The 27500-nt window shown below is 42.9% G+C and overlaps 1 protein-coding gene across 1 annotated transcript in view; it reads left to right on the top strand.

Annotated features, from left to right (window-relative positions):
* Nucleotides 1-27500, top strand: part of LOC128703823 (uncharacterized) — a 131912-nt gene that overhangs the window by 55943 nt on the left and 48469 nt on the right. The window contains exons 5-7 of the mRNA XM_070086959.1: nt 2718-2854; nt 17875-18018; nt 18172-18344. Coding sequence (XP_069943060.1) covers nt 2718-2854; nt 17875-18018; nt 18172-18344 — 454 coding nt within the window. The remainder of the gene's footprint in view (nt 1-2717; nt 2855-17874; nt 18019-18171; nt 18345-27500) is intronic.

Genomic DNA, 27500 nt, shown 5'->3' with positions numbered 1-27500 from the left:
GGCATCGGAAGGTCTTCCAGGGTTATATATCTCTCGATCAAATTAACCTAGTGAAAACCTGTCTGAAGCAGGATCTTGAGGCTGTCTTCAAGAGGGAATTGGATATACATCTAAAGTCAGTACCTGACGAGATGGGCTGTGGTTCGTACGTCGGTTTACGTGCGGCCAGCAGGAACAGCCTATTTAATCAGGCCCTGGTCCCCCACGAGGCCTGATCATGGACCGGGTCGCGGGGGCGTTGACCCCCCCAAACACCCTCCAGGTATACTCTAGGTATAGCACTTTTGAGGCGTGCAAGATATCACCGTGTTTATCTGGATCAAGACAGAGCGGAAATTTAGATGGAACAGTTGAGGGTACCAGTAAAAAGTTGTCCTCTCTTGATAAGTCCAACTCAGGGCTTCCCTGCTACTATCATAACACAACCAATAGCCGCACATCCTTCCCCTGTCTATAACTATCTACAATTATAAGTCTTATTTCTTACCCCTCTATAACAACATACGCGCTAACCCCCGCACCACCTCTCTCCCTAAATACAAATGAGCAACGAACAGAAAGCGTGGACACTACGAAGCAGAGTACAGTAATAGAAAAGGACTTCCCAGTGTGTTAGTGAAGTAAGGACTGATTATTAAACGGGAGTGACGGGCTGAAAGAACGGGCAGTAGAGGCAACAGCGGACATCATAGCAATCACCGAGACAAAACTTAACTGAAATGATAAGAGATGTTATATTCCTTAAAAAATATCAATTAATAAGGAAAGACAGAGAAAGCAAGGGAGAGAAGGAGTTGAACTGCTAATCAGAAACGAGTAAAGTTTTGAAGAAATAAGAGGGATAAATTGAAGTGAATCAAATAACTACATAGTGGGCACAGTCAAGACTTGCAGGGACCCACAGTGATAGCAGAAGACTGAGACAGGAATATGAAGGCAAGAAAGCATTGGTTAACACTGTAGCATAAGTAGCAAGGACAGCTAACATGGCAAATGCGAAGCTATTAATCGTAGAAGATATCATATACAAATAGACAAGGGGGGGGGGCGAGACTCGCGTAGCCGACAGAGAGAGAGAGAAAGAGAGAAAGAGAAACGAACCAGCAAGATAGGATTTACTTCTTTACCATAAATGCATCTGATATAGATTAAATAGAACATGTGAGGCGTGTCGGTGCTAGCGACCATACAGTTCCAAGTTTCCAATAGCTTGCAAAAAATAAACATTAAAAGAAGAATGGCAGGCGGAAGACGGGAGAAAAACTGTGTCTGTAGGACAACTGGGAAGTGAACTGTAAGGTAAGTCACCGAGTGAGACGATGGTAGACCTAGCTGGGAAGTGCCGGGAGGTACCTGAGAGCACCTACTACTTGAGGTAGTACAATAAAGGTACCGAAGTGTTGCACATGTGTCTAGTTTATGGTGAGTGGATGTCCTCAGCTACCCGGGAGCACATACTTCTTACTGGGGTAGTACATGAGACGATAGTTGTCCCTCAGGTGCAAGGAAGTGTCAGCTGCTGACGTGACGTGTGACAGCTGTGTTACCATAGTGTGACGAGGTTGGTGACGTGACGTGTGACTGTAGTGGGAAGGTAATTACACACTAACAGCATGACGAAGAACGGTTGAGGGAAATCGGACTGACGACACTGGAGGACAGGAGGGTCAGGGGAGACATGGTAACAACATACAAAATAATTCGTGGAATAGACAAGGTGGCCAGAGACAGGATGTTCCAGAAAGGGAGCACAGAAACAAGGGGTCACAATTGGAAGCTGAAGACACAGACGAGTCAGAGATGTTAGGAAGTACTTCAGTCACAGAGTCGTCAGGAAGTGGAATAGCCTAGCAAGTGATGTAGTAGAGGCAGGAACCATACATAACTTTAAGACGAGGTATGACATAACTCAGGAAGCAGAGAGAGAGGACCTAGTAGCGATTAGTGAAGAGGCGGGGCCAGGAGCTGAGTCTTGACCCTTGCAACCACAATTAGGTGAGTACAAAGTGTGACGGCTGTGATAAACAGAATGCTCAAGGGGTGCGCAAAAAAGGAGCGAAATGTTGTTTTAATTAACGCTTACTTTCCTCGAAACGTCTGTATATTGCATTCGATGATGCCATTTTCCCCTTCCTAATTTTTTTCTCCTCTGGAATTCCGAGAGGAGGTAATGCCTACGTAATAGTAACTCCAGTCCTGCTGGAAGGAAACCTCTGAACCTGACGCAGCTAATGAACCCACCATGACAAGACTGACGATACGCTCATCACCTCTCTACTGAAACCTCCCAGCTAAGGCTGATACATACCACTGCTTCGTGTGTGAATCATCCTGCGTAATGGAAAATGATAGGGAAAACCCATCCTGTCTATGGTGGAATATGACAAGGAAACCCATCCTGTGTGATGGAATATGACAAAAAAACTATTTTTTTTTTTTTGTGATGGAATATGATAGGGAAAACCAATTTGGTTTTATTTCCAAACTGTAACTAGTATACAGAATAGGGGTAACAGAACATTGACGAAATATCCAGTTTTATTATTAAAAACCACTTGATTCTTACCTTCAATTAAAAGAAGAAAGACACATCTGAATCTCATATACAGTAACAAGGTTAAAGAAAATTTTTATTTAAAAATAGATTAGATTAAGAAACTTACATAAAATACCAAATAAAGCTTCTATTAAGCTGGCGTTGTTTCCTTGTGTGGCAGCTAAGACGTACGAGTGCCTGGGAGACTGGGAAGGCACTGATGGACAGAGATACCTGGCACTGCACGACCCTAAGGTTCTAGCCTCAACTACTGTTGCTGCTGGCACTGACCCTCCACCTCCTCGCTTCAGATGTGCCGTGAGTACTGAGGGAGTTCTGGGGAGAGTGTGGGCAAGTTAGAAGGTATGAAGGTGTTTGGGTGGATGTGAATGGTCTGTGGGGCGATGCCAGTTTTTTTTTTTTTTTGTCAGCTCTCCATTAGAGATGGCTTAGTTTTGGACTTCATTCACCGATGGACTTGCATGTTAAGGTTCCCGTTACAGTTAATGGGAGACCTCTTGTACTTTCTTTAAACCTTGTATCTAGCAGCAGCAGCTTCTTGGTGAGGGATATACTTGTGTTAGGGATTAAGGATGTATTTCGTGAAGGTGTTCACTTGGTTATCAACGTCACTTCTAGAAGAGCAGTCCAGTTGGAGGCTGTTGTGCGTGATGATTCCTGGAATGTTTCTGTTGGTATATTCAGTGAGGTAAAGACGACCTTGGGATCAGATGAGTCAACATAACCAAGAGATTTGTCAGTAACTGTGACTTCAGATAGATCATTCACTACTGGGTCAAGGAAGAAGCCGGAGATAAGGAAGTCTATGGAGGTTTTTATGTCGATCAGTGCGAGAAGTTTGTTAAAAGCCCTGTGCTTAAACTATTGGGTGAGGTCACCAGTGTTCATAATCAGGTGACATGTTGCAGTAGAAATTAGTCAACATTTTTCATCAGAAAGTTGATTGGGTCATCTTGCTGCCATTACTGTCTGTATTTTACACACGTTAGTAAGGTCGTACTAAGGTTTATGCATACTCTGAAGGATATCATTTCCTTGTGATCAGGAATGACAACAGCAACTGGATGGGCGTGTGCACTTTTACTAAAATACATGACAGCTCTGCCTCTATGACCTTGCTTGCCTCGTCACTTCCATGAAGTGTAGCCAGCAATTTTAGCAAAATTCTCCGGCTTCCTGTCGTTCAGAACTGTCTCTACAGCTCACGCATGAAACCATGCGTGAGCTCACCAACATTGGTAATGAAACCCTTAACGTTGGCAGACAGGATACTGATAGACTGGCTCCTCATGCTTGTGTTCAGCCTGATTAAACAGATATATAAGATGAGTGTCCTTGAAGCAGGTAGGTCACAGGGGCGTAGCCTTCTGATATTCTTTATGACACAAACTCACCTGTCGAGCTGCGATAGCTAAGATAAAAGTAGCTGGGTGAGTGACGTGTGAGTGTTCACCAGATCCGAGATCCTGTCGGTTTCTTAAGAGAATATATCTGTAAAGAACCGATGGTCCTGTCTCGTTTTCTTCCTCTGAATGCCTTCGAGTCGCCGTCTCTCCTCACTGAAACCCCAAGAGCGGCGGCGAAAGCCTGAGGAAATCTTTCTAAGTGTTACCTGAAATGACACAATTTGTAAACAACTCACAGAAAAGATAAGGTTCGATCCCACGGCGAGCCAGTCTCAAAACAGCAGGCCGGTGCCTTAACTACCGAATTTTCTGAAATGTCTGAAAGTGGTTAGTATGCCTTGGGGTGATATTAGAGAATATTTGGAGGGTTGGGATATGCTGGATGAGGTTGGGGAGTGGCAGTCGCCGTCGGGGAGATGCCGCTGAGTGAGGCTGGGTGAGCTGCCGGTAAGAAGTTGCCCTCAGGGGCTGTTTCCGCTCGGTTTTTCCGGTCTGGCTTGTCCCTCCCTCGGCGGAACGTAGGTGGGTGGGTAGGTGGGATGAAGGGTGGATAGGGAAGATAGTTAGGGAGGAACTAAGGGGAAATAATAAAAGAAATCAGAAATTGAGGTAGAAGAAAAACGTGATTTTAGTGGAAGTGAGTTGAGGAAAGTTTGCTCACGTGCTGGAGGGGTGGGTTAGGGTGTAATGGGTGGTAATGGGTGGTGATGGGTGGCATAGCAACATAACGCAGCATGGATACGGAGTTCACGTGGGTGAAGGGCGTATACCAAGCCGGGAAATGGCTGGTTCGTGAGCAGCATTGACGTAAAGATAATAACAGTGTTGCGTGTGTTATGTATGTAGTGTTGCTGGTGCTGTGTATGTAGTGTTGCGTGTGTTATGTATGTAGTGTTGCTGGTGCTGTGTATGTAGTGTTGCGTGTGTTATGTATGTAGTGTTGCTGGTGCTGTGTATGTAGTGTTGCGTGTGTTATGTATGTAGTGTTGCGTGTGTTATGTAGTGTTGCTGGTGCTGTGTATGTAGTGTTGCGTGTGTTATGTATGTAGTGTTGCTGGTGCTGTGTATGTAGTGTTGCGTGTGTTATGTATGTAGTGTTGCTGGTGCTGTGTATGTAGTGTTGCGTGTGTTATGTAGTGTTGCTGGTGCTGTGTATGTAGTGTTGCGTGTGTTATGTATGTAGTGTTGCTGGTGCTGTGTATGTAGTGTTGCGTGTGTTATGTAGTGTTGCTGGTATTGTGTCTGCAGTATTGTTGGTGTTGTGTCTGTAGTGTTGCAAGTGCTGTGTATGTAGTGTTGCTGGTATTGTGTCTGCAGTGTTGTTGGTGTTGTGTCTGCAGTGTTGCTGGTGCTGTGTATGTAGTGTTGCGTGTGTTATGTATGTAGTGTTGCGTGTGTTATATAGTGTTGCTGGTGCTGTGTATGTAGTGTTGCTGGTATTGTGTCTGCAGTGTTGTTGGTGTTGTGTCTGTGGTGTTGCAAGTGCTGTGTATGTAGTGTTGCTGGTATTGTGTCTGCAGTGTTGTTGGTGTTGTGTCTGCAGTGTTGCTGGTGCTGTGTATGTAGTGTTGCTGGTATTGTGTCTGCAGTGTTGTTGGTGTTGTGTCTGCAGTGTTGCAAGTGCTGTGTATGTAGTGTTGCTGGTATTGTGTCTGCAGTGTTGTTGGTGTTGTCTGTGGTGTTGCAAGTTCTGTGTATGTAGTGTTGCTGGTATTGTGTCTGCAGTGTTGTTGGTGTTGTGTCTGCAGTGTTGCTGGTGCTGTGTATGTAGTGTTGCTGGTATTGTGTCTGCAGTGTTGTTGGTGTTGTGTCTGTGGTGTTGCAAGTGCTGTGTATGTAGTGTTGCTGGTATTGTGTCTGCAGTGTTGTTGGTGTTGTGTCTGCAGTGTTGTTGGTGCTGTGTATGTAGTGTTGCTGGTATTGTGTCTGCAGTGTTGTTGGTGTTGTGTCTGTGGTGTTGCTGGTGCTGTGTATGTAGTGTTGCTGGTATTGTGTCTGCAGTGTTGTTGGTGTTATGTCTGTGGTGTTGCTGGTGCTGTGTATGTAGTGTTGCTGGTATTGTGTCTGCAGAGTTGTTGGTGTTGTGTCTGTGGTGTTGCAAGTGCTGTGTATGTAGTGTTGCTGGTATTGTGTCTGCAGTGTTGTTGGTGTTGTGTCTGTGGTGTTGCAAGTGCTGTGTATGTAGTGTTGCTGGTATTGTGTCTGCAGTGTTGTTGGTGTTGTGTCTGCAGTGTTGCTGGTGCTGTGTATGTAGTGTTGCTGGTATTGTGTCTGCAGTGTTGTTGGTGTTGTGTCTGCAGTGTTGTTCAAATTTTATTGTTCAAATTTTATTGTACAATCTCTTAGTAATTAAATAATCAACTACCTCATTTTGTGATTTTACTAGTAAGCATAAGTCACCATAAGGTCACATAAAGGTGGCAGCAAAGCATTAGCTAAGAACTATAGACCAATAGCTCTGACTTCCCACATCATAAAAATCTTTGAATGAGTGCTAAGAAGCAGGATTGCAAATCACCTGGATTCCCAAAATCTGCACAATCCAGGGCAACATGGGTTCAGGGCAGGTCGCTCCTGCCTCTCACAACTACTGGATCACTATGACATGGCCTTGGATGCACTGGAAGAAAATCAGAATGCAGATGTAATATACACAGACTTTGCAAAAGCATTTGACAAATGCGATCATGGCGTAATAGCCCATAAAATACGTGCTAAAGGAATAACTGGGAAAGTGGGGAGATGGATCTTCAACTTCCTAACAAATCGAACACAAAGAGTAGTGGTCAACAGAGTTAAATCGGAGGCTGCCATAGTGAAGAGCTCTGTTCCACAAGGCACAGTACTCGCCCCCATCTTATTCCTTATCCTCATATCAGACATAAACAGAGATATACACCACAGCACCGTATCATCCTTTGCGGATTATACTAGGATCTGCATGAGGCTGTCATCTGCTGAGGACGCGGTTAACCTCCAAGAAGATATAAACAAAGTTTTCCAGTGGGCAACGGTAAACAATATGATGTTCAATGAGGACAAATTCCAACTACTCCGTTATGGAAAACTGGAGGAGATAATAACTAGAACAGAGTATACTACTGACTCCGGCCATACAATAGAGCGGAAAAATAATGTAAGGGACCTGGGAGTAGTAATGTCTGAGGATCTCACTTTCAAGGATCACAACAGTGCCACGATCGCACGTGCAAAGAAAATGATAGGATGGATAATGAGAACTTTCAAAACGAGAGATGCCAAGCCCATGATGATCCTTTTCAAATCACTTGTTCTCTCTAGGCTGGAATACTGCTGTACATTAACATCTCCATACAAAGCAGGTGAAATCGCAGATCTAGAGAGTGTACAGAGATCCTTTACTGCACGTATAAGTTCTGTCAAGCACCTTAACTACTGGGAATGCTTGGAAGCACTTGACTTGTACTCGTTGGAACGCAGGAGGGAGAGATATATCATAATCTACACTTGGAAAATCTTGGAAGGAATGGTCCCAAATCTGCACACAGAAATCACTCCCTACGAAAGTAAAAGACTTGGCAGGCGATGCAAAATGCCGCCAATAAAAAGTAGGGGCGCCATTGGTACACTAAGAGAAAACACCATAAGTGTCCGGGGCCCAAAACTGTTCAACAGCCTCCCATCAAGCATTAGGGGAATTGCCAATAAACCCCTGGCTGCCTTCAAGAGAGAGCTGGACAGATACCTAAAGTCAGTGCCGGATCAGCCGGGCTGTGGCTCGTACGTTGGACTGCGTGCGGCCAGCAGTAACAGCCTAGTTGATCAGGCCCTGATCCATCGGGAGGCCTGGTCATGGACCGGGCAGCGGGGGCGTTGATCCCCGGAATAACCTCCAGGTAACCTCCAGGTAACCTTATGTAATTTTCTTATTTACTATTGTTTGCTTAAACATTAGCTGAATTGATACTTTCTCTGTCCATATTACTACCTCATATTTTTTTAAATACTATCAATTGATATTACTTACTAAAATTAATAATTACCATTTTTACTATAATTTCAATTTACTCTCAACATTTTTGACATTTAATAACCATTACTTGTCTAATTACCTTTATCTGTTTTAATACCAAATTTTCAAGTTTGTATATTCAACTCCAACCTTTATATTATCCTTTGTACCTGTGTACCTGTGCACTTGTGTGCCTCAGTACCTGTGTACCTGTGCACTTGTGTGCCTCAGTACCTGTGTACCTGTGCACTTGTGTGCCTCAGTACCTGTGTACCTGTCTACCATCTTACTATCATATTATAGCCAAGACATTACCATTGTTATTTTTTACTATTATTCTTTTGGTACTTTAATTGTGAATTATATTTTGTCAATTTAAATCTAGTTATAATCTTGATCTTGTCAACAACCTATACCAGACTCTAGTGCAATTACAAGTACCATTTCAATTTGTATTTTTATATTATAAGTTTATATTGTAAGTCCTACGCTAAGATTGTTTTCATATCTTAGTGACTATATTGTGTGTGCAATTAGTGTATATTTCAATTATATTATTGTTCAAGGCCCTTAACTATCTTTTGCTAACTAGTACCAACTACCTAATATTTTTTTTTTTTCTACTTTTTTTATTATTTTGCTGCCTTAACTTGCATATTTTATCTTGTCAATTTAAATCTAGTTATACTCTAATTCTTATAAACAACTTATATAACACCTTAGTGCAATTACAATTGAGAGTCTTGTGCCTTTTTTATATCATTAGATTAAACTCAGTTGTACTATAGCTCATTCTAGCTCAATACATAGTCAATACCAAAGTCATTATATTAGACCATAGTGTAATTACTAGTGAGAGCCTGGTGCTATTTTTAATTTATATTTCTACATTATTAGATTAAACCTTGTTGTACTATTGCTCACTCTAGCTCAATACATAGACTATACCAAAGTCATTACATTAGACCTTAGTGCAATTACAAGTGAGAGTCTTGTGCTATTTTTAATTTGTATTTTTATATTATTAGTTTATACCTAGTTGTACTTTAGTTCATTCCAGCACAACACATAGACAACATCAACTTCATTATGTGTAGTAGTGACTATACTCTACATGACCAAAATGCTATAGCTATATACTTGTCCAAACTTCCCACCACTACAGATATCAGTACTAAAACTCAACACACAACTCAGGATATAAATAACCATAATTTAAACCTAGAAGATGATTGATCATGTTGACCCTGATCTAAACCTCCATAATCTGACACACAATCAAAACCTATTGGAAAGTAACTGCTTTTACTACACAGCATCACAAGCCAGCACTATCCTAAACAATGATAAAAGTCTATCAGTACTTAACTACAACATCAGGTCCTTAAGCAAACACTATGATGACCTCCTGGCACTCCTTGAATCACTAAAGACACCCTTCTCCTGCATTATTCTTACCGAGACCTGGCTAAAACAGGACACAATAGATATCTACCCTCTACCAGGATACACAGCAATCCACAACTGCAGACCATACCAAGTTGGGGGTGGTATTGCAATCTATTACTATTACTCTAACCAATTATCTTGTATCAGCACCAATTGCTTTAGTGATGAATATGGAGAATACATTTTTGCTAATTTTACTGTAAAAAACCTTAAGACGCCTATAACAATCGGTGCCATTTACCGGATACCCCACACTAACATCCCAAACTTCAGTGAGAAATTAAAGGCACTAATAACAAACAGACAAATGAATAAACACCACCTTCTCTTAGCTGGAGACTTCAACATCAGCCTTGGCCTACTAGATGATCAGCCTGTAACTGATTTCATCAACAATATGAACAACACACTTCTCATACCAACAATAACTAAACCAACCAGGCTCACTGAAACAAGTGCAACCATAATAGACCACATATGGACCAATATACTAGCCCCCCTTAAATCAGGGATAATCACAGATAGCACTACAGACCACTACCCTACCTTCCTCTTGACAAACATTAGTAAACCACCACTTGAATACAACAAAGTCTCATTTAGATTCCATGATGAGGCCTCAATAAGGAAGTTCACAGCTGACCTAGAGACTGTTGACTGGCCTACAGAATTCTCCAAGGCCAATGGTATTGACGACTGGACAGACATTTTTCTTAACAAACTACTTAGACTATACAACAAACATTGTCCTATAAAAACGAAACAGATCACAAACAAACGGCTTGGTTGCCCATGGCTAACCAGCACCATTCTGAAATCCATTGATAAGAAACACCAATATGAAAAGCAATATAGACAGGGCTTAATACACAAAGATATTCTTAAACACTATTCATCAGCTCTCACCAAAGTAATAAAGAAAGCCAAACAACTATACTACTCCAGTAGATTCACTGACACAAGAGGAGATATAAAAAAGACCTGGAAAACACTCTCTCAGATTCTAGGGACCCACAAACTGAAAAAAAAACAAGAATATTGTCCTAACTAAACCTAATGAAACACCACTGCAACCCACCGACACAGCTAACAAGATAAACGACTTCTTCTCAACCATAGGTTCTAATCTCGCCAATAAAATCCCACGTACCAATGCCCATGCCGGGGACTACCTAGATGGGAATTTCCCAAATTCCTTCTATCTTGCTCCAACTGAGCCCACGGAAGTCACCGAGATTATAAAGTCACTTAAAAATAACTCAGGGAATCTGTCTCATGTCCCACCATTATTGTACAAGAGAGTGGCCCATGTCCTCTCGCATACTATCTCATTGCTTTTTAACAAGTCACTAGAAGCTAGCACCTTCCCGAAACTACTCAAGACGGCAAGGGTTACACCAATACATAAAGGTGGTGACCCTACAGATTTAAACAACTATAGGCCAATATCAAACTTACCATTGCTTTCTAAAATCTTTGAGAAACTCGTGCACAGGAGACTATATTCATTTATAACGTCACAAAACATACTCAACCCCTGCCAATTTGGATTCAGGAAAAATAAAAGCACTAACGATGCAATTATAAAAATGCTAGATCTGCTTTACACGGCATTGGAAAATAAGGAATATCCGCTAGGAATTTTTATTGACCTAAGAAAAGCTTTTGACACAGTAGACCACAGCATCCTACTCCACAAACTTGATCATTATGGTATAAGAGGCCATGCTCTTGCATATTTCAAATCTTACCTTACTAATAGGTATCAGTATGTCACCATTAAAGACACAGCATCAACAACACAGCCACTTGATACTGGAGTTCCGCAGGGAAGTGTCCTTGGTCCCCTGCTCTTCCTCATATACATCAATGATCTTCCAAACGTATCTCGACACCTGAATCCCATTCTCTTTGCTGACGACACGACTTATGTCATCTCTCACCCTAATCTTGCAACCCTCAACACCATTGTTAATGAGGAGCTGGTCAAAATATCGACTTGGATGACAGCCAATAAACTTACGCTTAACGTTGACAAAACTTACTACATTATGTTTGGTAGCAGAGCAGGAGATGCGCAAATTAACATTAAGATCGACAACACTCTAATTACCAGGCATAATGAGGGCAAATTCCTAGGCCTATACCTCGACAACAACCTGAACTTTAGCACCCATATCCAACACATAACCAAAAAAGTATCCAAAACGGTTGGGATCCTCTCCAAGATACGATACTACGTGCCGCAAACTGCCCTTCTCACACTATATCATTCACTTATATATCCATACCTCACCTATGCTATCTGTGCTTGGGGTTCAACTGCAGCAACACACCTAAAGCCAATAATAACCCAACAAAAAGCCGCAGTAAGAATAATCACCAAATCCCATCCCTGGCAACACCCCCCCCCCCCCACTCTTCATAGATCTAAACTTACTCCCTGTTCAGTACATCCACACTTACTACTGTGCAATCTACATCTACAGGACCTTAAATTCCAATATTAACCTTGACCTAAAACGCTTTCTTGATAGTTGTGACAGAACCCACAGGCACAACACCAGACACAAACATCTCTATGACATTCCCCGTGTCCGACTAAACCTTTACAAAAATTCAATGTATGTCAAAGGCCCTAAAATCTGGAACACCCTACCTGAAAATTCCAAAACTGCAGACACATTCATCACCTTCAAAACTACCATCAGAAAACATCTTATCTCCCTGATACACCCTGTAAACTAATAATACGAATACCACCTGGTGGTTCACACTTACACTCACTCACCCATTTGACCATAAACAGAAATATCAATCTCAATCTCAAAATAATGAATCTTAACTAGTCAAAAGTTGGCCTGTGATACTCCAATACTGAAACTACGTATAGTGCCAAAACAAAAGCATTCACATTGCTAAACTCACAACTAGTATTTAGTCACTTAGCCATAATACCAACTTATCTCATAATTTTGTAACATTTTAAACCTAAGATTTAATATAAGTCTGCCCGAAATGCCTAGCCATGCTAGGCGTTCTAGTGGTACACTCTGTAATTATTATTTTACTACATGTAAACCACACAATAACCAAATTCTGTAAACTCAGCATTGTAATACTTATAGAGAATAAAGTTTGAATTTGAATTTGAATTGAATTTGAATATGTAGTGTTGCTGGTATTGTGTCTGCAGTGTTGTTGGTGTTGTGTCTGTAGTGTTGCAAGTGCTGTGTATGTAGTGTTGCTGGTATTGTGTCTGCAGTGTTGTTGGTGTTGTGTCTGTGGTGTTGCAAGTGCTGTGTATGTAGTGTTGCTGGTATTGCGTCTGCAGTGTTGTTGGTGTTGTGTCTGTAGTGTTGCAAGTGCTGTGTATGTAGTGTTGCTGGTATTGTGTCTGCAGTGTTGTTGGTGTTGTGTCTGCAGTGTTGCTGGTGCTGTGTATGTAGTGTTGCTGGTATTGTGTCCGCAGTGTTGTTGGTGTTGTGTCTGTGGTGTTGCAAGTGCTGTGCCTGCAGTGTTGTTGGTACTGAGTCTGCAGTGTTGTTGGTGTTGTGTCTGTAGTGTTGCAGGTGCTGTGTCCACAGTGTTGTTGGTATTGTGTCTGCAGCATTGCTGGTGTCGTGTCTGTAGTGTTGTTGGTATTGTGTTTGTAGTGTTGTTGGTATTGTCTGTAGTGTTGTTGGTATTGTGTCTGCATTGTTGTTGGCGTTGTGTCTACAGTTTTCCTGGTGCTGTGTCTACAGTTTTCCTGGTGCTGTGTCTACAGTGTTGCCTATGTTGTGTCCACAGTGTTGTGATACAGATTATGCCTCACTAGCAGAAATCTACAGCCAAGAAAACAGTTCATGTTTCAGTATCAATCACTACAAGCAATAGATACTTGACCTTTATATATATCCTTCATATGGGCAGAAACTCAGGTTTGTTAGCACTGGTAGATAGTGGAAATAAGACACATAGGTACAGTAAATGCCCTTATTGATTGATATGTTTCACCATTGGTGGCCTTTTCACTATTAATACGGAAATTATTATAAGTACAGGAGGTGAGTGGACGCCTCATATGTTGAGAAGGACCTACCTAGCATGGACCAGTAGGCCTGCTGATGTTGGATAGGATCATTTTGGCAAAAGTTCTGGAGATGCTAACTCTCCCTGAGCTTTGTGTGATAGAGACTGAAACTGAAATAACTGAAGCTTCCAGCCACCAACGTCTAAGGAAATCACTTTTCGTTAAGTGGTTTCGTTCCTTCCCACCTCATGATGTGACTGTGTGTACTACCATGTTGGACACATGTGCTGTTCATATCAGAGCTGCAGGCATGTCTGTGTTCAAAACAGTGTGTCTGTGGTCCTGGCTATTTCCCATATATAGACCTCACATTCCCAGAGGGGATCCTAGACACACCAGCACTAGTACCTTCCGTGCTGGCTGGTTTTAGTTTAACTAGGATGGATAAATACATGAGTGAGAGAGGGTGGATATGAGTGGGACTTGAACAACATGAGTTAGGAGGATTATCAAAGCTCATTCTTTGGGTAGCCATGAGAATGGGTTGGATCAACATTTTTGTAAGAGAGTTTGGGACTTTTTATGGGCCGTTAGGCCTGCTGTAATGTTTCACCGTTTTTATAATATGTTCATGGCCATGGAATTAGTTGCTTCTCTAATATAACTGCCTATGAACGCTAGAGCAATGTTGCTGTGTAGTATTGCAGAAACTGAATGAGTCTGAAGGTCACGCGGATCTTCTAACTACAGAAATCAAGTATAATATCTATCAGCTTCTTGTAGGCCTTGACTCAAAGGCGTCCTTAACTTAATTTAACCTACTCTTGATACACTCGTACTTATGAAAATGTTGACTAGAGGTCCTGTGGGTCCTAAGGAAGACAACAATAATGGTAAATTAAAACATACACAGCCTAAATCCAATTCAAACTAGCCACCGAAATGGCTACTTTAATGCTCACTCTATATCCATCCTGTGGGCAGTAGCGCAAGAGCATATGGATACACAAAAGGCGTAGGAACTAGGTCCCAAAAGGGTTTACAAAAGTAGATCTGGATATATATCAACAGTTCTCTTATCTGTTACAAATAATTTTAGGAAATTTGCTTTGTTATCTCAGAGAAAGACCAATATCCTTAAATACATCGGCTCGCGTGGTTCTACGAGTGGAAGTGAATAAAATCGTCCTCACTGGTTAGTTTCCTGTAAATTTCAAATGTCAGTCTGTCATCACCTGTGTCCCTGTCCAGAGTTATCCCTGTCCTCCTCTAATGTGTATATAATGGTGAGCTTGATGATGTTGTGTATGCTGAGTGTCTTGGAGAAGATGGTCAGTGTGTCGCCAATATAACCATGCAATGGTCTCGTGTGAGGTAGGAAGAATGTGGGCAGACTCGAACTTCTTCTCAAAGAAATTAAGAAATCGGCATCCCAGAACAGTGAAGTTATTTTATTTTATATCTATAACTAAATCAGCTGTAATTCATGCATAGTTTTAATTCGCGCCCCAAAAATTGCAAAGTAAAGACAGTTCTCCCAGAAAAAATACAAATCTCAGTGTTTACGAATAAAATAAGAGTTCCATAGGCGGCGTTCTTGTTAACAAGAGGCTCACGGCTGAACGATGGGAAGAAATCCCGGCTGCAAAACAAGCATTTAGTATAGCAATCAATCGCTCGGTGTAGCTTCATCAAATCACATAATAAAGCTCTACACAGGGAAGCGTTCTCACAATAAATACTTGTTCTGCACTTGTGTTTTCTTTATTACTCTGGTCATTAGGTCTCGGTGTGTAGGTGTATTGGTGTGGTAGTGTGGCAGCCTGGGTGCAGTAGTTACCGTGGCCGCTTTGCTGGTTTGCAGAAGCACGCAGCAGTAATTGGTCTGGCAAGACAGGAAAACCATGGCAGTCATGAGAACCCGGCTCTTATGACGTCACCAACCACATCCGGTCAGTCTGCGCGCGCTGCATCGCGTCCGATCCTCTGCATCACGATTCTCACTTTGATTTGATTTCACCTCCATCTAATTTATTTTCCCTTAGTGGGGACAAAAACCATTTTTTTACTGAATACAAAATGAGATTTATATGATCTACCGACAAATTATAGTAGAAAACTTCTTTTTTCAATAATTTTTTACTAATTTTGAAGTCAAAGAAGAAGGGCTTGGAATGAAAGTTGGGACAGGTCAGAGACCCTCCATCGTGTTTACAAGGGAATCACGTTCACAAGTGATTTTTTTTTCTTTTTCTTCGCCCCTCTCATCCCTCTCTCGATATTTTCTTACAGGTTGAGAGTTATTGAGGTCAATCAAATCCTTGAACATTAACTAAAATATTCATGGTCGTTGACACAATTTTATCCTCCAGATCATGACGAGACCCTTGACAATATTATTACGGAGGACGAAGTCCTTCCTGTCAGTGAATAGGAGGGGTCCTAGGACGACCTTTCAAGGGGGGAGGATCTCCCTTCCCCTTAATGAAGAGGTGGGGTTCTTGGACGACCCTTCAAGGGGGAAGATCTCCCTTCCCCCAGTGAAGAGGAGGGGGTCCTAGAACGACCCTTCAAGGGGGAGGGATCTCCCTTCCCCCAGCGAAGAGGAGGGGTCCTAAGACTACCCATCAAGGGGTGACGGATCGTCTTTCCCTTAGTGAAGAGGAGGGGTCCTATCCTTTCCCTTGAAGAGGGGAAGGATAGCTCTCCCAACCAACCCTTCCCCAGTGAAGAGAAGGGGTCTTAGGACGACCCTTCAAGGGAAAAGGGTCGTCCTCCCTTTCCCCACTCCTCTTCGAGCTCCTCCTGGAGTGTCTTGATCTTGAACATATCTAGGATACGTTCCCTTCGATCTCCTCTTGCGGCCCATTACCCATTACCCATTCCGCAGACGCTGCTTTAGGTCATTCTCCGCCTGAAGAATGGGAGGAAGAGTACCACCTTAGAGGAAGACTAGAGAAAGAGTACCACCTTAGAGGAAGACCAGAGAAAGAGTACCACCTGAGTTGCTATCATCTACTATGAGAGCAGCCATAACTAGGTTCGGCGAGGCTGAGGTTTATCCATCTCAGTGGGTGTTCACTGAACCTCGGTGATGGAGGGTGCTCTTAATTCAAGGAATTGAACCTCTATCTCAGCTTCCTTGGATCAAATCGGATTACCTCATATTTCCCTGTGAGGTATATAACCCCTACGGCGTTCGATAATAATAATAATAATAATAATAATAATAGCTGTTAATGTGCTGATTCAGAGTCGTTCTAATCCTTGTTTATCTTCCACTAATTCACTTCTTCCATCGTAGTCATTCACCTTCTCCTCCACCTCCTCTTCCTCCTCCTCCTCCTCCTCCTCCTCCTCCTCGTCCTCCTCGTCCTCCTCCTCCTCCTCCTCCTCCTCCTCCTCCTCCTGATTCCAACACGCGCGTCTTGGATCCTCATTGTTTTCCAAATTTTTCTCTTCTTCCTCTTCTTTTCTTCTTATGTTTCTTCTTTTCTCCTCCTCCTTCTCCTCCTCCTCCTCCTCCTCCTCCTCCTCCTCCTCCTCCTCCTTCTTCTCCTCCTTCTCCCCCTCCTCCTTTTTCTTTCCTTCTCCATTTTCTTCTACTGTTCTTCTTAATTCTCGTGGTCGTCCCTCTGCGCCGCCGCGTTCGTTCACCCTGTCATGCTCTTTTGGTATTTCAAGTTTGTATTATTTGCAGTTTCGTCGTTCATGGAGCACGTTCTCAGGCTTTTAATGTTTTTTCCACGTTCATCCGTCGTAGGTGTTTGACCTGCGTAATAGCCATCCTGTTTTTCACCCCAGGTAGTAGGACGTCACTCTGTTATCATCTTTCTTACGAGCTGTATAGAACTAATGGGAATTTCTGTAATCTTTTATTTTTTTGGATTTTATTATGTCTGTAGCACCAAATACACATTAAACTGTTTATAGATGGTTAGTGGGGTTTAAAGCCTATCGACTGCGCGAGGGTTGTTAAGGCTTCATGTTACCTGTTCACCACCAGTCAATTATGGATAAAAACCTACAACAGGGACTGAAATCTCAGTGTGTATATATACTGAGAGATGTATACTTCACAAAGTATATGTCAGGTGGTTTATGGACGTGAATTTCCTTGGTTTATACTCGGACTGGGTTCAGTCACACAAGTCAGCTTAAAAGACCCTGGTGGAAGGATTGAAAGCCACGATTCATGTTTGGGAACCCGAACGGACGAGTACGGACACAGTTCATTTTGTTGAGCCAATGCGGATAGTTCGAACCACAGCGCCCTTTGTCGAACTGGCATGTGTACTCACCTAGTTGTGGTTGCAGGGGTCGAGTCACAGCTCCTCTGTGTGTGTGTGTGTGTGTGTGTGTGTGTGTGTGTGTGTGTGTGTGTGTGTGTGTGTGTGTGTGTGTGTGTGTGTGTGTGTGTGTGTGTGTGTGTGAAGTCATAATTTTCTTCTTGCAGATGTACAAGGTTGAGGATGGGACAGGTCGAGTCTACCTGTCTCTCTCCTACGACTCTACCTGCATCAACAAGCTGCACTCTGCCTGGGAGGGCTACGAGACCCTCGTACTCACGCCCACGCCTCCCACACCGCCCGTGTCTGAGGTGAGTCACTCCCATACCCGCCCACACTCTCAGGTTATTTGATGTCACGATTCGATTCTGAGACACTCTTTCTGACAATAATAATAATAATAATAATAATAATAATAATAATAATAATAATAATAATAATAAATGGGTGTGGTGTTTCCCCAGGCTGCCTCGGCTGGGTGCAGCTTCCCTGAGTGGGTACAAGGACAGTGGGAGAACCTACGGGTGGAGGGCAACCAAGCCACGTACACCGACCTACACACCTACACGACCCTCCGTGTGTACTGTCTGGACCACGAGATGGCAGGGCTGGTTCCCGTGTACACTCAGACCCAGTGGTGAGTATGTTGGTGTATATGTTGGTGTATATGTTGGTGAGTATGTTGGTGTATATGTTGGTGAGTATGTTGGTGTATATGTTGGTGAGTATGTTGGTGTATATGTTGGTGAGTATTTTGGTGTATATGTTGGTGTAATAGATTCAAATTGGGTAAGTTTACAGTTAAAGATATAGGAAAACACTGGTTAGGAAATAGAGTCGTCGATGAGTGGAAGACTCTACCTAACAAGGACATTGAAGCTAAAACCTTGGGGAGCTTGAAATATAGGTTAGATAAATACATGAGTGAGAGAGGTTGGATTTTAATGGGACTTGCTTTTGAATTAATAGAACTATCAAAGCTTATTCCTTGGGTAACATTGATAATGGGTTGGGCGAAATTTTTTTAGTGGGTTTGGGTTTGACAATGACCTACCAAGTATGGGTCAATAGGCCTGTTGCAGTGTTCCTCCTCCCTTATGTTCTGATGTGGTGAGCGAGTGGTGAATATGTTGGGAGATGTGCGGTGGTGAATGTGTTGGCCGCTCTCTGTACGTTGATCTGCCACCTGACGGAGGTACTTTTCCAGTTTCCTCCTATAGATTTCCACACATGTAGATATCTGAAAAATATCTACATATTTACATGACTTTGACTTTGAAAAATCCTTGAAGATAACAATAAAAGTAAAAAACACGCATCGCTAATTTAGACAGTTTGTTGACGTTACGTAATACAGATTATAGAGAGCGGACAAAATCTGACACAGGTGACCCACTTCAATGGGCATAAATTAAACCAAACTTTACGGGGTATAATTAGTAAAACTGACATTTTTCTCTCGTAAGAGAAATTATATATATATATGTCGTGCCGAATATGTCAATTAGCAAGAACTCATTTAAAATTAAGTCCTTTCTAAAATTTTCTCTTATACGTTTAAAGATATATTTTTTTCATTAATGTTAATGTTAAAATTTTTAATTTTGCACCAAAAGAATCTTAGAAAACTTACCTAACCCTATTATAACAAGAGCAATTTATTTTAGCCTAACCCAAATAAATATATTTTAGATTTGTTTACAGTAATTTAATACTAAACAAACACAGTGAAATATATTTTTTTTCGTTAGGTTCAGAACGATTTTGGCGAAATTATTGCATACACAAATTTAATTTTCACTTGTCCTATATGGCAAGATGAACGTTGCTATTTAAGCCAAGATCGCAAATTCTGCCTATTCGGCACGACATATATATATATATATATATATATATATATATATATATATATATATATATATATATATATATATATATATATATATATATATATATATATATATATATATATATATGTCGTGCCGAATATGTAAAACTGACCAATTAGCAAGAACTCATTTAAAATTAAGTCCTTTCTAAAATTTTCTCTTATACGTTTAAAGATACATTTTTTTCATTAATGTTGATGTAAAAATTTATAATTTTGCACCAAAAGGAACTTAGAAAACTTACCTAACCTTATTATAACAAGAACAATTTATTTTAACCTAACCCTGCTAAATATATTTTATATTTGTTTACAGTAATTTAATACTAAACAGACACAGTGAAATATATTTTTTTCGTTAGGTTCAGAATGATTTTGGCGAAATTATTGCATACACAAATTCTCACTTGTCCTATATGGCAAGATGAGCGTTGCTATTTAAGCCAAGATCGCAAGTTCTGCCTATTCGGCACGACATATATATATATATTTATATATATATATATATATATATATATATATATATATATATATATATATATATATATATATATATATATATAGATATCCTTGCGATATCGACTACAAATTAAACACTGACTAATGTAAGTAATTCGGGTTAAAATTCTAAGACTGAATCACTTGTCTACCATTTATGACCCAGTGATCCAATGGTGTTAAAATTCCCAGAGAATAGTTTATTAATACTAATAGCAGTAAATTCAAAAAAAAAAAAATTAGATGCCAGACAGCATTAGATCCCCGCCCCCCCCCCAAAAAAAAAAAAACTTTAGATTCCCAATAAACATTTTCTGGTGCTGGACAACATTACCCGAGGCAGTTTCTACAGTCAGTGTGTCTCCTGGAGGTTACCTGGAGGTTATTCCTGGGATCAACGCCCCCGCGGCCCGGTCCACGACCAGGCCTCCCGATGGATCAGGGCCTGATCAACTAGGCTGTTACTGCTGGCCGCACGCAGTCCAACGTACGAGCCACAGCCCGGCTGATCCGGCACTGACTTTAGGTATCTGTCCAGCTTTCTCTTGAAGGCAGCCAAGGGTTTATTGGCAATTCCCCTAATGCTTGATGGGAGGCTGTTGAACAGTTTTGGGCCCCGGACACTTATGGTGTTTTCCCTTAGTGTACCAATGGCGCCCCTACTTTTTATTGGGGGCATTTTGCATCGCCTGCCCAGTCTTTTACTTTCGTAGGGAGTGATTTCTGTGTGCAGATTTGGGACCATTCCTTCCAAGATTTTCCAAGTGTAGATTATGATATATCTCTCCCTCCTGCGTTCCAACGAGTACAAGTCAAGTGCTTCCAAGCGTTCCCAGTAGTTAAGGGGCTTGACAGAACTTATACGTGCAGTAAAGGATCTCTGTACACTCTCTAGATCTGCGATTTCACCTGCTTTGAATGGACATGTTAATGTACAGCAGTATTCCAGCCTAGAGAGAACAAGTGATTTGAAAAGGATCATCATGGGCTTGGCATCTCTCGTTTTGAAAGTTCTCATTATCCATCCTATCATTTTCTTTGCACGTGCGATCGTGGCACTGTTGTGATCCTTGAAAGTGAGATCCTCAGACATTACTACTCCCAGGTCCCTTACATTATTTTTCCGCTCTATTGTATGGCCGGAATCAGTAGTATACTCTGTTCTAGTTATTATCTCCTCCAGTTTTCCATAACGGAGTAGTTGGAATTTGTCCTCATTGAACATCATGTTGTTTATCGTTGCCCACTGGAAAACTTTGTTTATATCTTCTTGGAGGTTAACCGCGTCCTCAGCAGATGACAGCCTCATGCAGATCCTAGTATCATCCGCAAAGGATGATACGGTGCTGTGGTGTATATCTCTGTTTATGTCTGATATGAGGATAAGGAATAAGATGGGGGCGAGTACTGTGCCTTGTAGAACAGAGCTCTTCACTATGGCAGCCTCCGATTTAACTCTGTTGACCACTACTATTTGTGTGCGATTTGTTAGGAAGTTGAAGATCCATCTCCCCACTTTCCCAGTTATTCCTCTAGCACGTATTTTATGGGCTATTAGCCATGATCGCATTTGTCAAATGCTTTTGCAAAGTCTGTGTATATTACATCTGCACTCTGATTTTCTTCCAGTGCATCCAAGGCCATGTCATAGTGATCCAGTAGTTGTGAGAGACAGGAGCGACCTTCCCTGAACCCATGTTGCCCTGGATTGTGCAGATTTTGGGAATCCATGTGATTTGCAATCCTGCTTCTTAGCACTCTTTCAAAGATTTTTATGATGTGGGACGTCAGAGCTATTGGTCTATAGTTCTTAGCTAATGCTTTGCTGCCACCTCTATGGAGTGGGGCTATATCCGTTGTTTTAAGTGACTGTGGAATTTCACCCATGTCCAAGCTCCTCCTCCATAGTGTACTTAGGGCACGCGAGAGGGGTTTCTTGCAGTTCTTAATGAAAACAGAGTTCCACGAGTCTGGGCCCGGGGCTGAGTGCATAGGCATGTTGTCAATGGCTTTTTCGAAATCTATCGGAGTTAGGGTAATGTCGGAAATCTGGCATACATTTATGGAGTTTTGAGGCTCATTCATGAAGAAATCATTTGGGTCGTCGATCCTCAGACCGATTAGTGGTTCACTAAACACAGAGTCGTACTGGGATTTCAATATTTCACTCATTTCCTTGTTGTCATCTGTGTAAGTCCCATCCTGTCTGAGTAAGGGCCCGATACTAGATGTGGTATTTGCCTTGTTTTTGGCATATGAAAAGAAATATTTTGAATTTCTTTCAATTTCACTAATAGCTTTAAGCTCCTCCTGCCTCTCCTGGTTCCTGTAAGAGCCATTTAGCTTAAGTTCGATAGTTTCCACTTCCCTGGTCAGCACCTCCTTTCGTGTATCAGATATTCTAGCACTGCTGAGGAGCTCAGTGACTCTTCGTCGTCTTCTGTAGAGGGAGCGTCTTTTTCTCTCCAGTTTACTCCTGCTCTTCTTTCTTAGGGGAATATGCCTAGAACATGCTTCGGCTACCAGGAAGTTGATCCTTTCAAGGCACTGGTTTGGATCCATGTCATTTAAGACATCTTCCCAACATTTTTCGTTTAGGATATGGTTTACCTGGTCCCAGTTGATGTTCTTGTTGTTGAAATTGTATTTTGTGAAGACACCTTCACAGGTATATGCATTCTGCTGTTCAGGACCCCTATGCATGTACGTCTGGACTTCGATTAGATTGTGATCGGAATTAGTTGTTTTTGATATTCTTATGTCTCTTATCAGGTCCTCATTATTTGTGAAGATAAGGTCAAGTGTGTTTTCTAGTCTTGTTTGCTCCACTATCTGCGGGCTTAAGGTGTGTTTTTCGCAGAGACTTAGTAGCTCATGTGTGTGTGACCTTTCATCTGTGCTACCTCCGGGGATTGTTTCAGCTATAACATTATTTGCTACATTCTTCCATTTTGTATGCCTTAGGTTGAAATCACCAAGCAGTAAGATGTTTGGGGATGGAGCTGGAAGGTTTTCCAAACAGTAATCGATTTTCAGTAGCTGTTCCTTGAACTGTTGTGAGGTTGCATCTGGTGGCTTGTATACAACCACAATGACTAGGTTTTGGTTCTCGATCTTTATTGATAGAACTTCAACTACCTCATTTGTGGTGTTCAGCAACTCCGTGCAGATAAGGGACTCTTTGACATACAGGCCAACCCCCCCTTGTTGCCTGTTTTTTCTGTCGCATCTAAAAAGGTTGTAACCACTTATCCATATTTCACTGTCAAAGTGATCTTTCGTGTGAGTCTCTGTGAAGGCTGCAAACATTGCATTAGACTCCACTAGAAGTCCACTGATAAAAGGTATTTTGTTGTTGGTGGATGGCTTAAGGCCTTGTATATTAGCAAATATGAACGAGGTTGTATTCTGTGTTTGTTGGGGGGATTTTGTTATTGGCATCAGTAGTTGTAATTCTGGAGGGCCATGGGTGGCCACTGGCTGCGCCTCCAGTCCAACAAGGCTCCAAGGTGGTGGACTATTTTTGTTATTTCCTTCCATTTTCTTTTTTCGTTTCCTGCCACTAAAAAATCACCTGGAGTTGGGTTGTCATAGCTACTATTGTTTGTCTTGTGGGGTCTGTGCCTCCTGGTCCCTTTTAGATGGTATGCAGGGCACTCGATGTTGTAACACTGCTTCTGGAGGATGGAGGAGTGGCACATTTTTGGGTGAAAGAAAGTACAGGAAGAAGAACGACACACTCCTTTAGACAGGAGGTCGCTACATTTTTTGGGATGGTCAAAGTTGCATGTCCCATTTTTTCCCCCTGTTATTCCATGTTACAGATGCCCCTAAGGATAATATTTGCACATATTCACCCTTGGTTGAGAATTGTTGGGAGGTGTGTTCAATTTCTGCAGGTTCTGGGACTGCACTATAATCCTCAGTATCCAAGCCAGGGCCATACCCCGTCCTGGATTCCATCTACTTTCCCCAGTAGAGGAAGGAGGAGACTCCTCTGCAACATCTGTACTGTGGGCCACGGTCTTGTGCAATGATGGTTGTATATTTATGGTTTTAGATGGTTGTATATATACTGTTTTTGTGGTGGTTTGGGTAGTGTCCCTAGGAGAGTCTGGGCTGGCAGTAAGGCTGGGGGCTGGGTCTGGGTCAGCACTGGGGCTGGGGGCTGGGGCTGGGTCAGCGGCTGGGCCTGGGCCAGCACCAGCACTGTGGGTATTAGTGCTATGACTGGGGGAGCCTGGGCCAGCACCAGCACTGTGGGTATTGGTGCTATGCCTGGGGGAGCCTGGGCCAGCACCAGCACTGTGGGTATTAGTGCTATGCCTGGGGGAGCCTGGGCCAGCACCAGCACCAGCACTGTGGGTATTAGTTCTATGACTGGGGGAGCCTGGGCCAGCACCAGCACTGTGGGTATTGGTGCTATGCCTGGGGGAGCCTAGGCCAGCACCAGCACTGTGGGTATTAGTGCTATGGCTGGGGGATGGGTCTGGCTTAGCACCATGTGGGTGACTAGATAGTTTCGAGTCATCTGTTGTGGTATGGACATTCTGCATTTTTTGATACACTATCTCTTGCTCCCATGTTTTATATATTTTTGGTATACTATCCAAGAGGTCATCCTTGTTTTCTTGATTATTTTTATCATTTATTACTCTCCTTAGTACCTTTCTGATACCTGCCCAAAGTTCTCCATCTTTATTGCACAACCAGAAGCACCTTGCTAGTTCGAGGTCATTTTTTGAGGCTGTATTTAGTCTAGTACAAGAGATATGGTGTTTGGAAGAGCATAGGTTGCATGTGATTCTGGATTTCCTTCCAAGGATTTTTTTACATGTCCCACAGATATGCTGTGCTGACATCCTGTCTGTATCCTACTACACTCTGTATGCCACGGAAGAAAACTGATTTCCACTTTACCTTTCTCTTGCTGGTGCCAGTAATATGCAAGATGTATTTATACGAACCACCGGACAACTCAGAGTGGTCTGAGTGGTCCACTCAGAGCAGCAGACTGTGAACCACTACTTTAGTCACGGGGCAGTTGCTCCAGGCAATGGTAATTACACTTAAGTACCGGGGGAACTGGGGAGAGGGGTGTGGGGAGGGTAGTTAAGAGTAGTTTGATTTAGCGGGGAGCTGGTTGGGGTGGAGAGGACACAAGGATGGTTCCCATTAACGACTCCCGACACAAGGATGGTTCCTACTAACGACTCCAGACACACTGGTGGTCCCACTAACGACTCCGGACACAAGGGTGGTTGCCACTAACGAATTCACACACACAAGAGTGGTTCCCCTAACGAATCCGGACAGAAGGATGGTTCCCACTAACAACTCCGGACACAAGGATGGTTTCAACTAACGACTCCGGACACAAGGGTGGTTCTAACTACCTACTCAGGACCTGGTTGGGGAGGGAAGAAAGTGTTACACCCTTCCGGGAGGGAGGAGAAGGATGGGGGAGTGGAAAGTAAGGGGAGGTAGGGGATATTGTGACTCCCTCACTTCACAATGGTTCGTGACAGATAGTTCAGTACTAACTACCTGGATAGTACCGGTGATAACTCTCTCCACTCCCCTCCTCCCACCCGTTTCTACCCCCCATTCCCCCCTCCCGCTCCTTCCCCTCCTCCTTCCTCCCCCTCCCCCGCTTCCTCCTATCATCACACCATAACACATGATTTCCCCCCCCCTCCAGCATTTTTCCCACGGTAAGGAGCCTCCTTCCCTTCTCTACCTCCCCCTCCCATCTTAAATTTCCTCCTCTTTCCCCTCCCCTTCGCTTCCATCCCTCCCATTTCCTCCCTTTCACTCTCTTTCCTCCCCATTATCAACGCCCTACAATTACTGATCCCTTCCTTACCATTTCCCCCATTCCCAATATGCACCCCTACCCATTCCCCTCCCCTTTATCGGTCCCCTCTCCCTCCCACCCCTACCAAGACGCGTGGCAGGTTTAAATGCCTCGTCTCCGTCTTTCGGGTCATTTAAAAGCCATTGTCTGAGAGGGGAAGTTTGCGAGGCACCGAGACCTCTCATTTTCGCTAATGATTCAACCCGCTAATTTAATGCTCCACGGAGCTAATTTCCGTCCGTCGACGATGTTAAGTCGACGATGGTCGACGCTTCCGATTTGTCGACGCTTCAGATTGGTCGATTGAGGACGTCAGCGTCGACAAACTGTGCGACAGATTTTTTGTCGTAATTTGCAATACAAAATTACCACAACACACTAATCGGGACAAACTAACCAGGGACAAAATAATTATATTGATTTAAACTTGTAATCTGGCGAGAGAGAGAGAGAGAGAGAGAGAGAGAGAGAGAGAGAGAGTGAGAGAGAGAGAGAGAGAGAGAGAGAGAGAGAGAGAGAGAGAGAGAGAGTCAGATAGAGAGAGAGAGAGAGAGAGAGAGAGAGAGAGAGAGAGAGAGAGAGAGAGAGAGAGAGAGAGAGAGAGAGAGAGAGAGAGAGAGAGAGTGGGTGGGTGGGTGGGTGGGTGCGTAACTAGCAAGGGTTGATGTTGGGTAGTGACTCGGATGGGCGTGGGCGGGAGAGGGGGGGAATGTAGGTTGTTGGGTGGGTTGGCGTGTTGTCACTTGACACACTGGAGTGTGACGTGCTCGTCCTTGAAGCAGAGTTGATGCTTCAAGTGCCTCTCTTATGTCTTATTGTGTGCCTCTGAGGGATGCCCTCTTCCAGCAGCGGTATACTGCTTTCATTATCTTCACTTCTTTCATCTTGACCCTCTCTATCTTTTTTTTATTCCAGGATGCGTCCCATACCAGTCAGCTAACACCTAGTGGTAGCAGGTATAAGGAAACATGCCCAGCGTGTCCATTAATCCAGGGATTGAACCCTGGTCCCTCAGTGTATGAGTTGCTACGGAGTTCAGGGATCTGAACAATAAAAGTCAAAATACTGAGGCTGGAACAATTCACCAGATAATCCGTACTTGGGAGAAGAATCTTATGACGGCGTTTCGGCCCTTCCTGGTCCATTGTCAAGTCACAAATAGGGCGATAAAAGTAGAGAAAGTCTGAAGACAATACGGTAGAGGGCGGTGGAGGGGATGTACTATAGGCCAGTGGGAATCCATAGCATCGGAGTAAATAAAATGACTGTTGATCACAGAGACGATCACAAGCTCAACAAGTACAGGATTTGGCTCACCAATACCACATGGTATCCATAACATGAGATCAGAAACCCTTGCTTGGCTCCTGGGGAAAACATGCCACGGGTTTCCTCAAGGAGCTGGGCTCCAGTAACATGGAAATCATCAGAGACCAAAGGGCTGCCAACTTTCTCTTCCAGCGCCTCAGTGTGGCGATCCACATAGGGAACGCCTACTGCACTTGGGTTCCCTATATACAGGCGGGCCCCGTTTATGCAGCATGTTGGTC

Source organism: Cherax quadricarinatus, chromosome 20 (genome assembly GCF_038502225.1).
Source record: "Cherax quadricarinatus isolate ZL_2023a chromosome 20, ASM3850222v1, whole genome shotgun sequence".
Taxonomy (NCBI): Eukaryota; Metazoa; Arthropoda; class Malacostraca; order Decapoda; family Parastacidae; genus Cherax; species Cherax quadricarinatus.
Note: the sequence above shows the minus strand (reverse complement) of the source record. Positions and strands in the feature narration are given on the sequence as shown.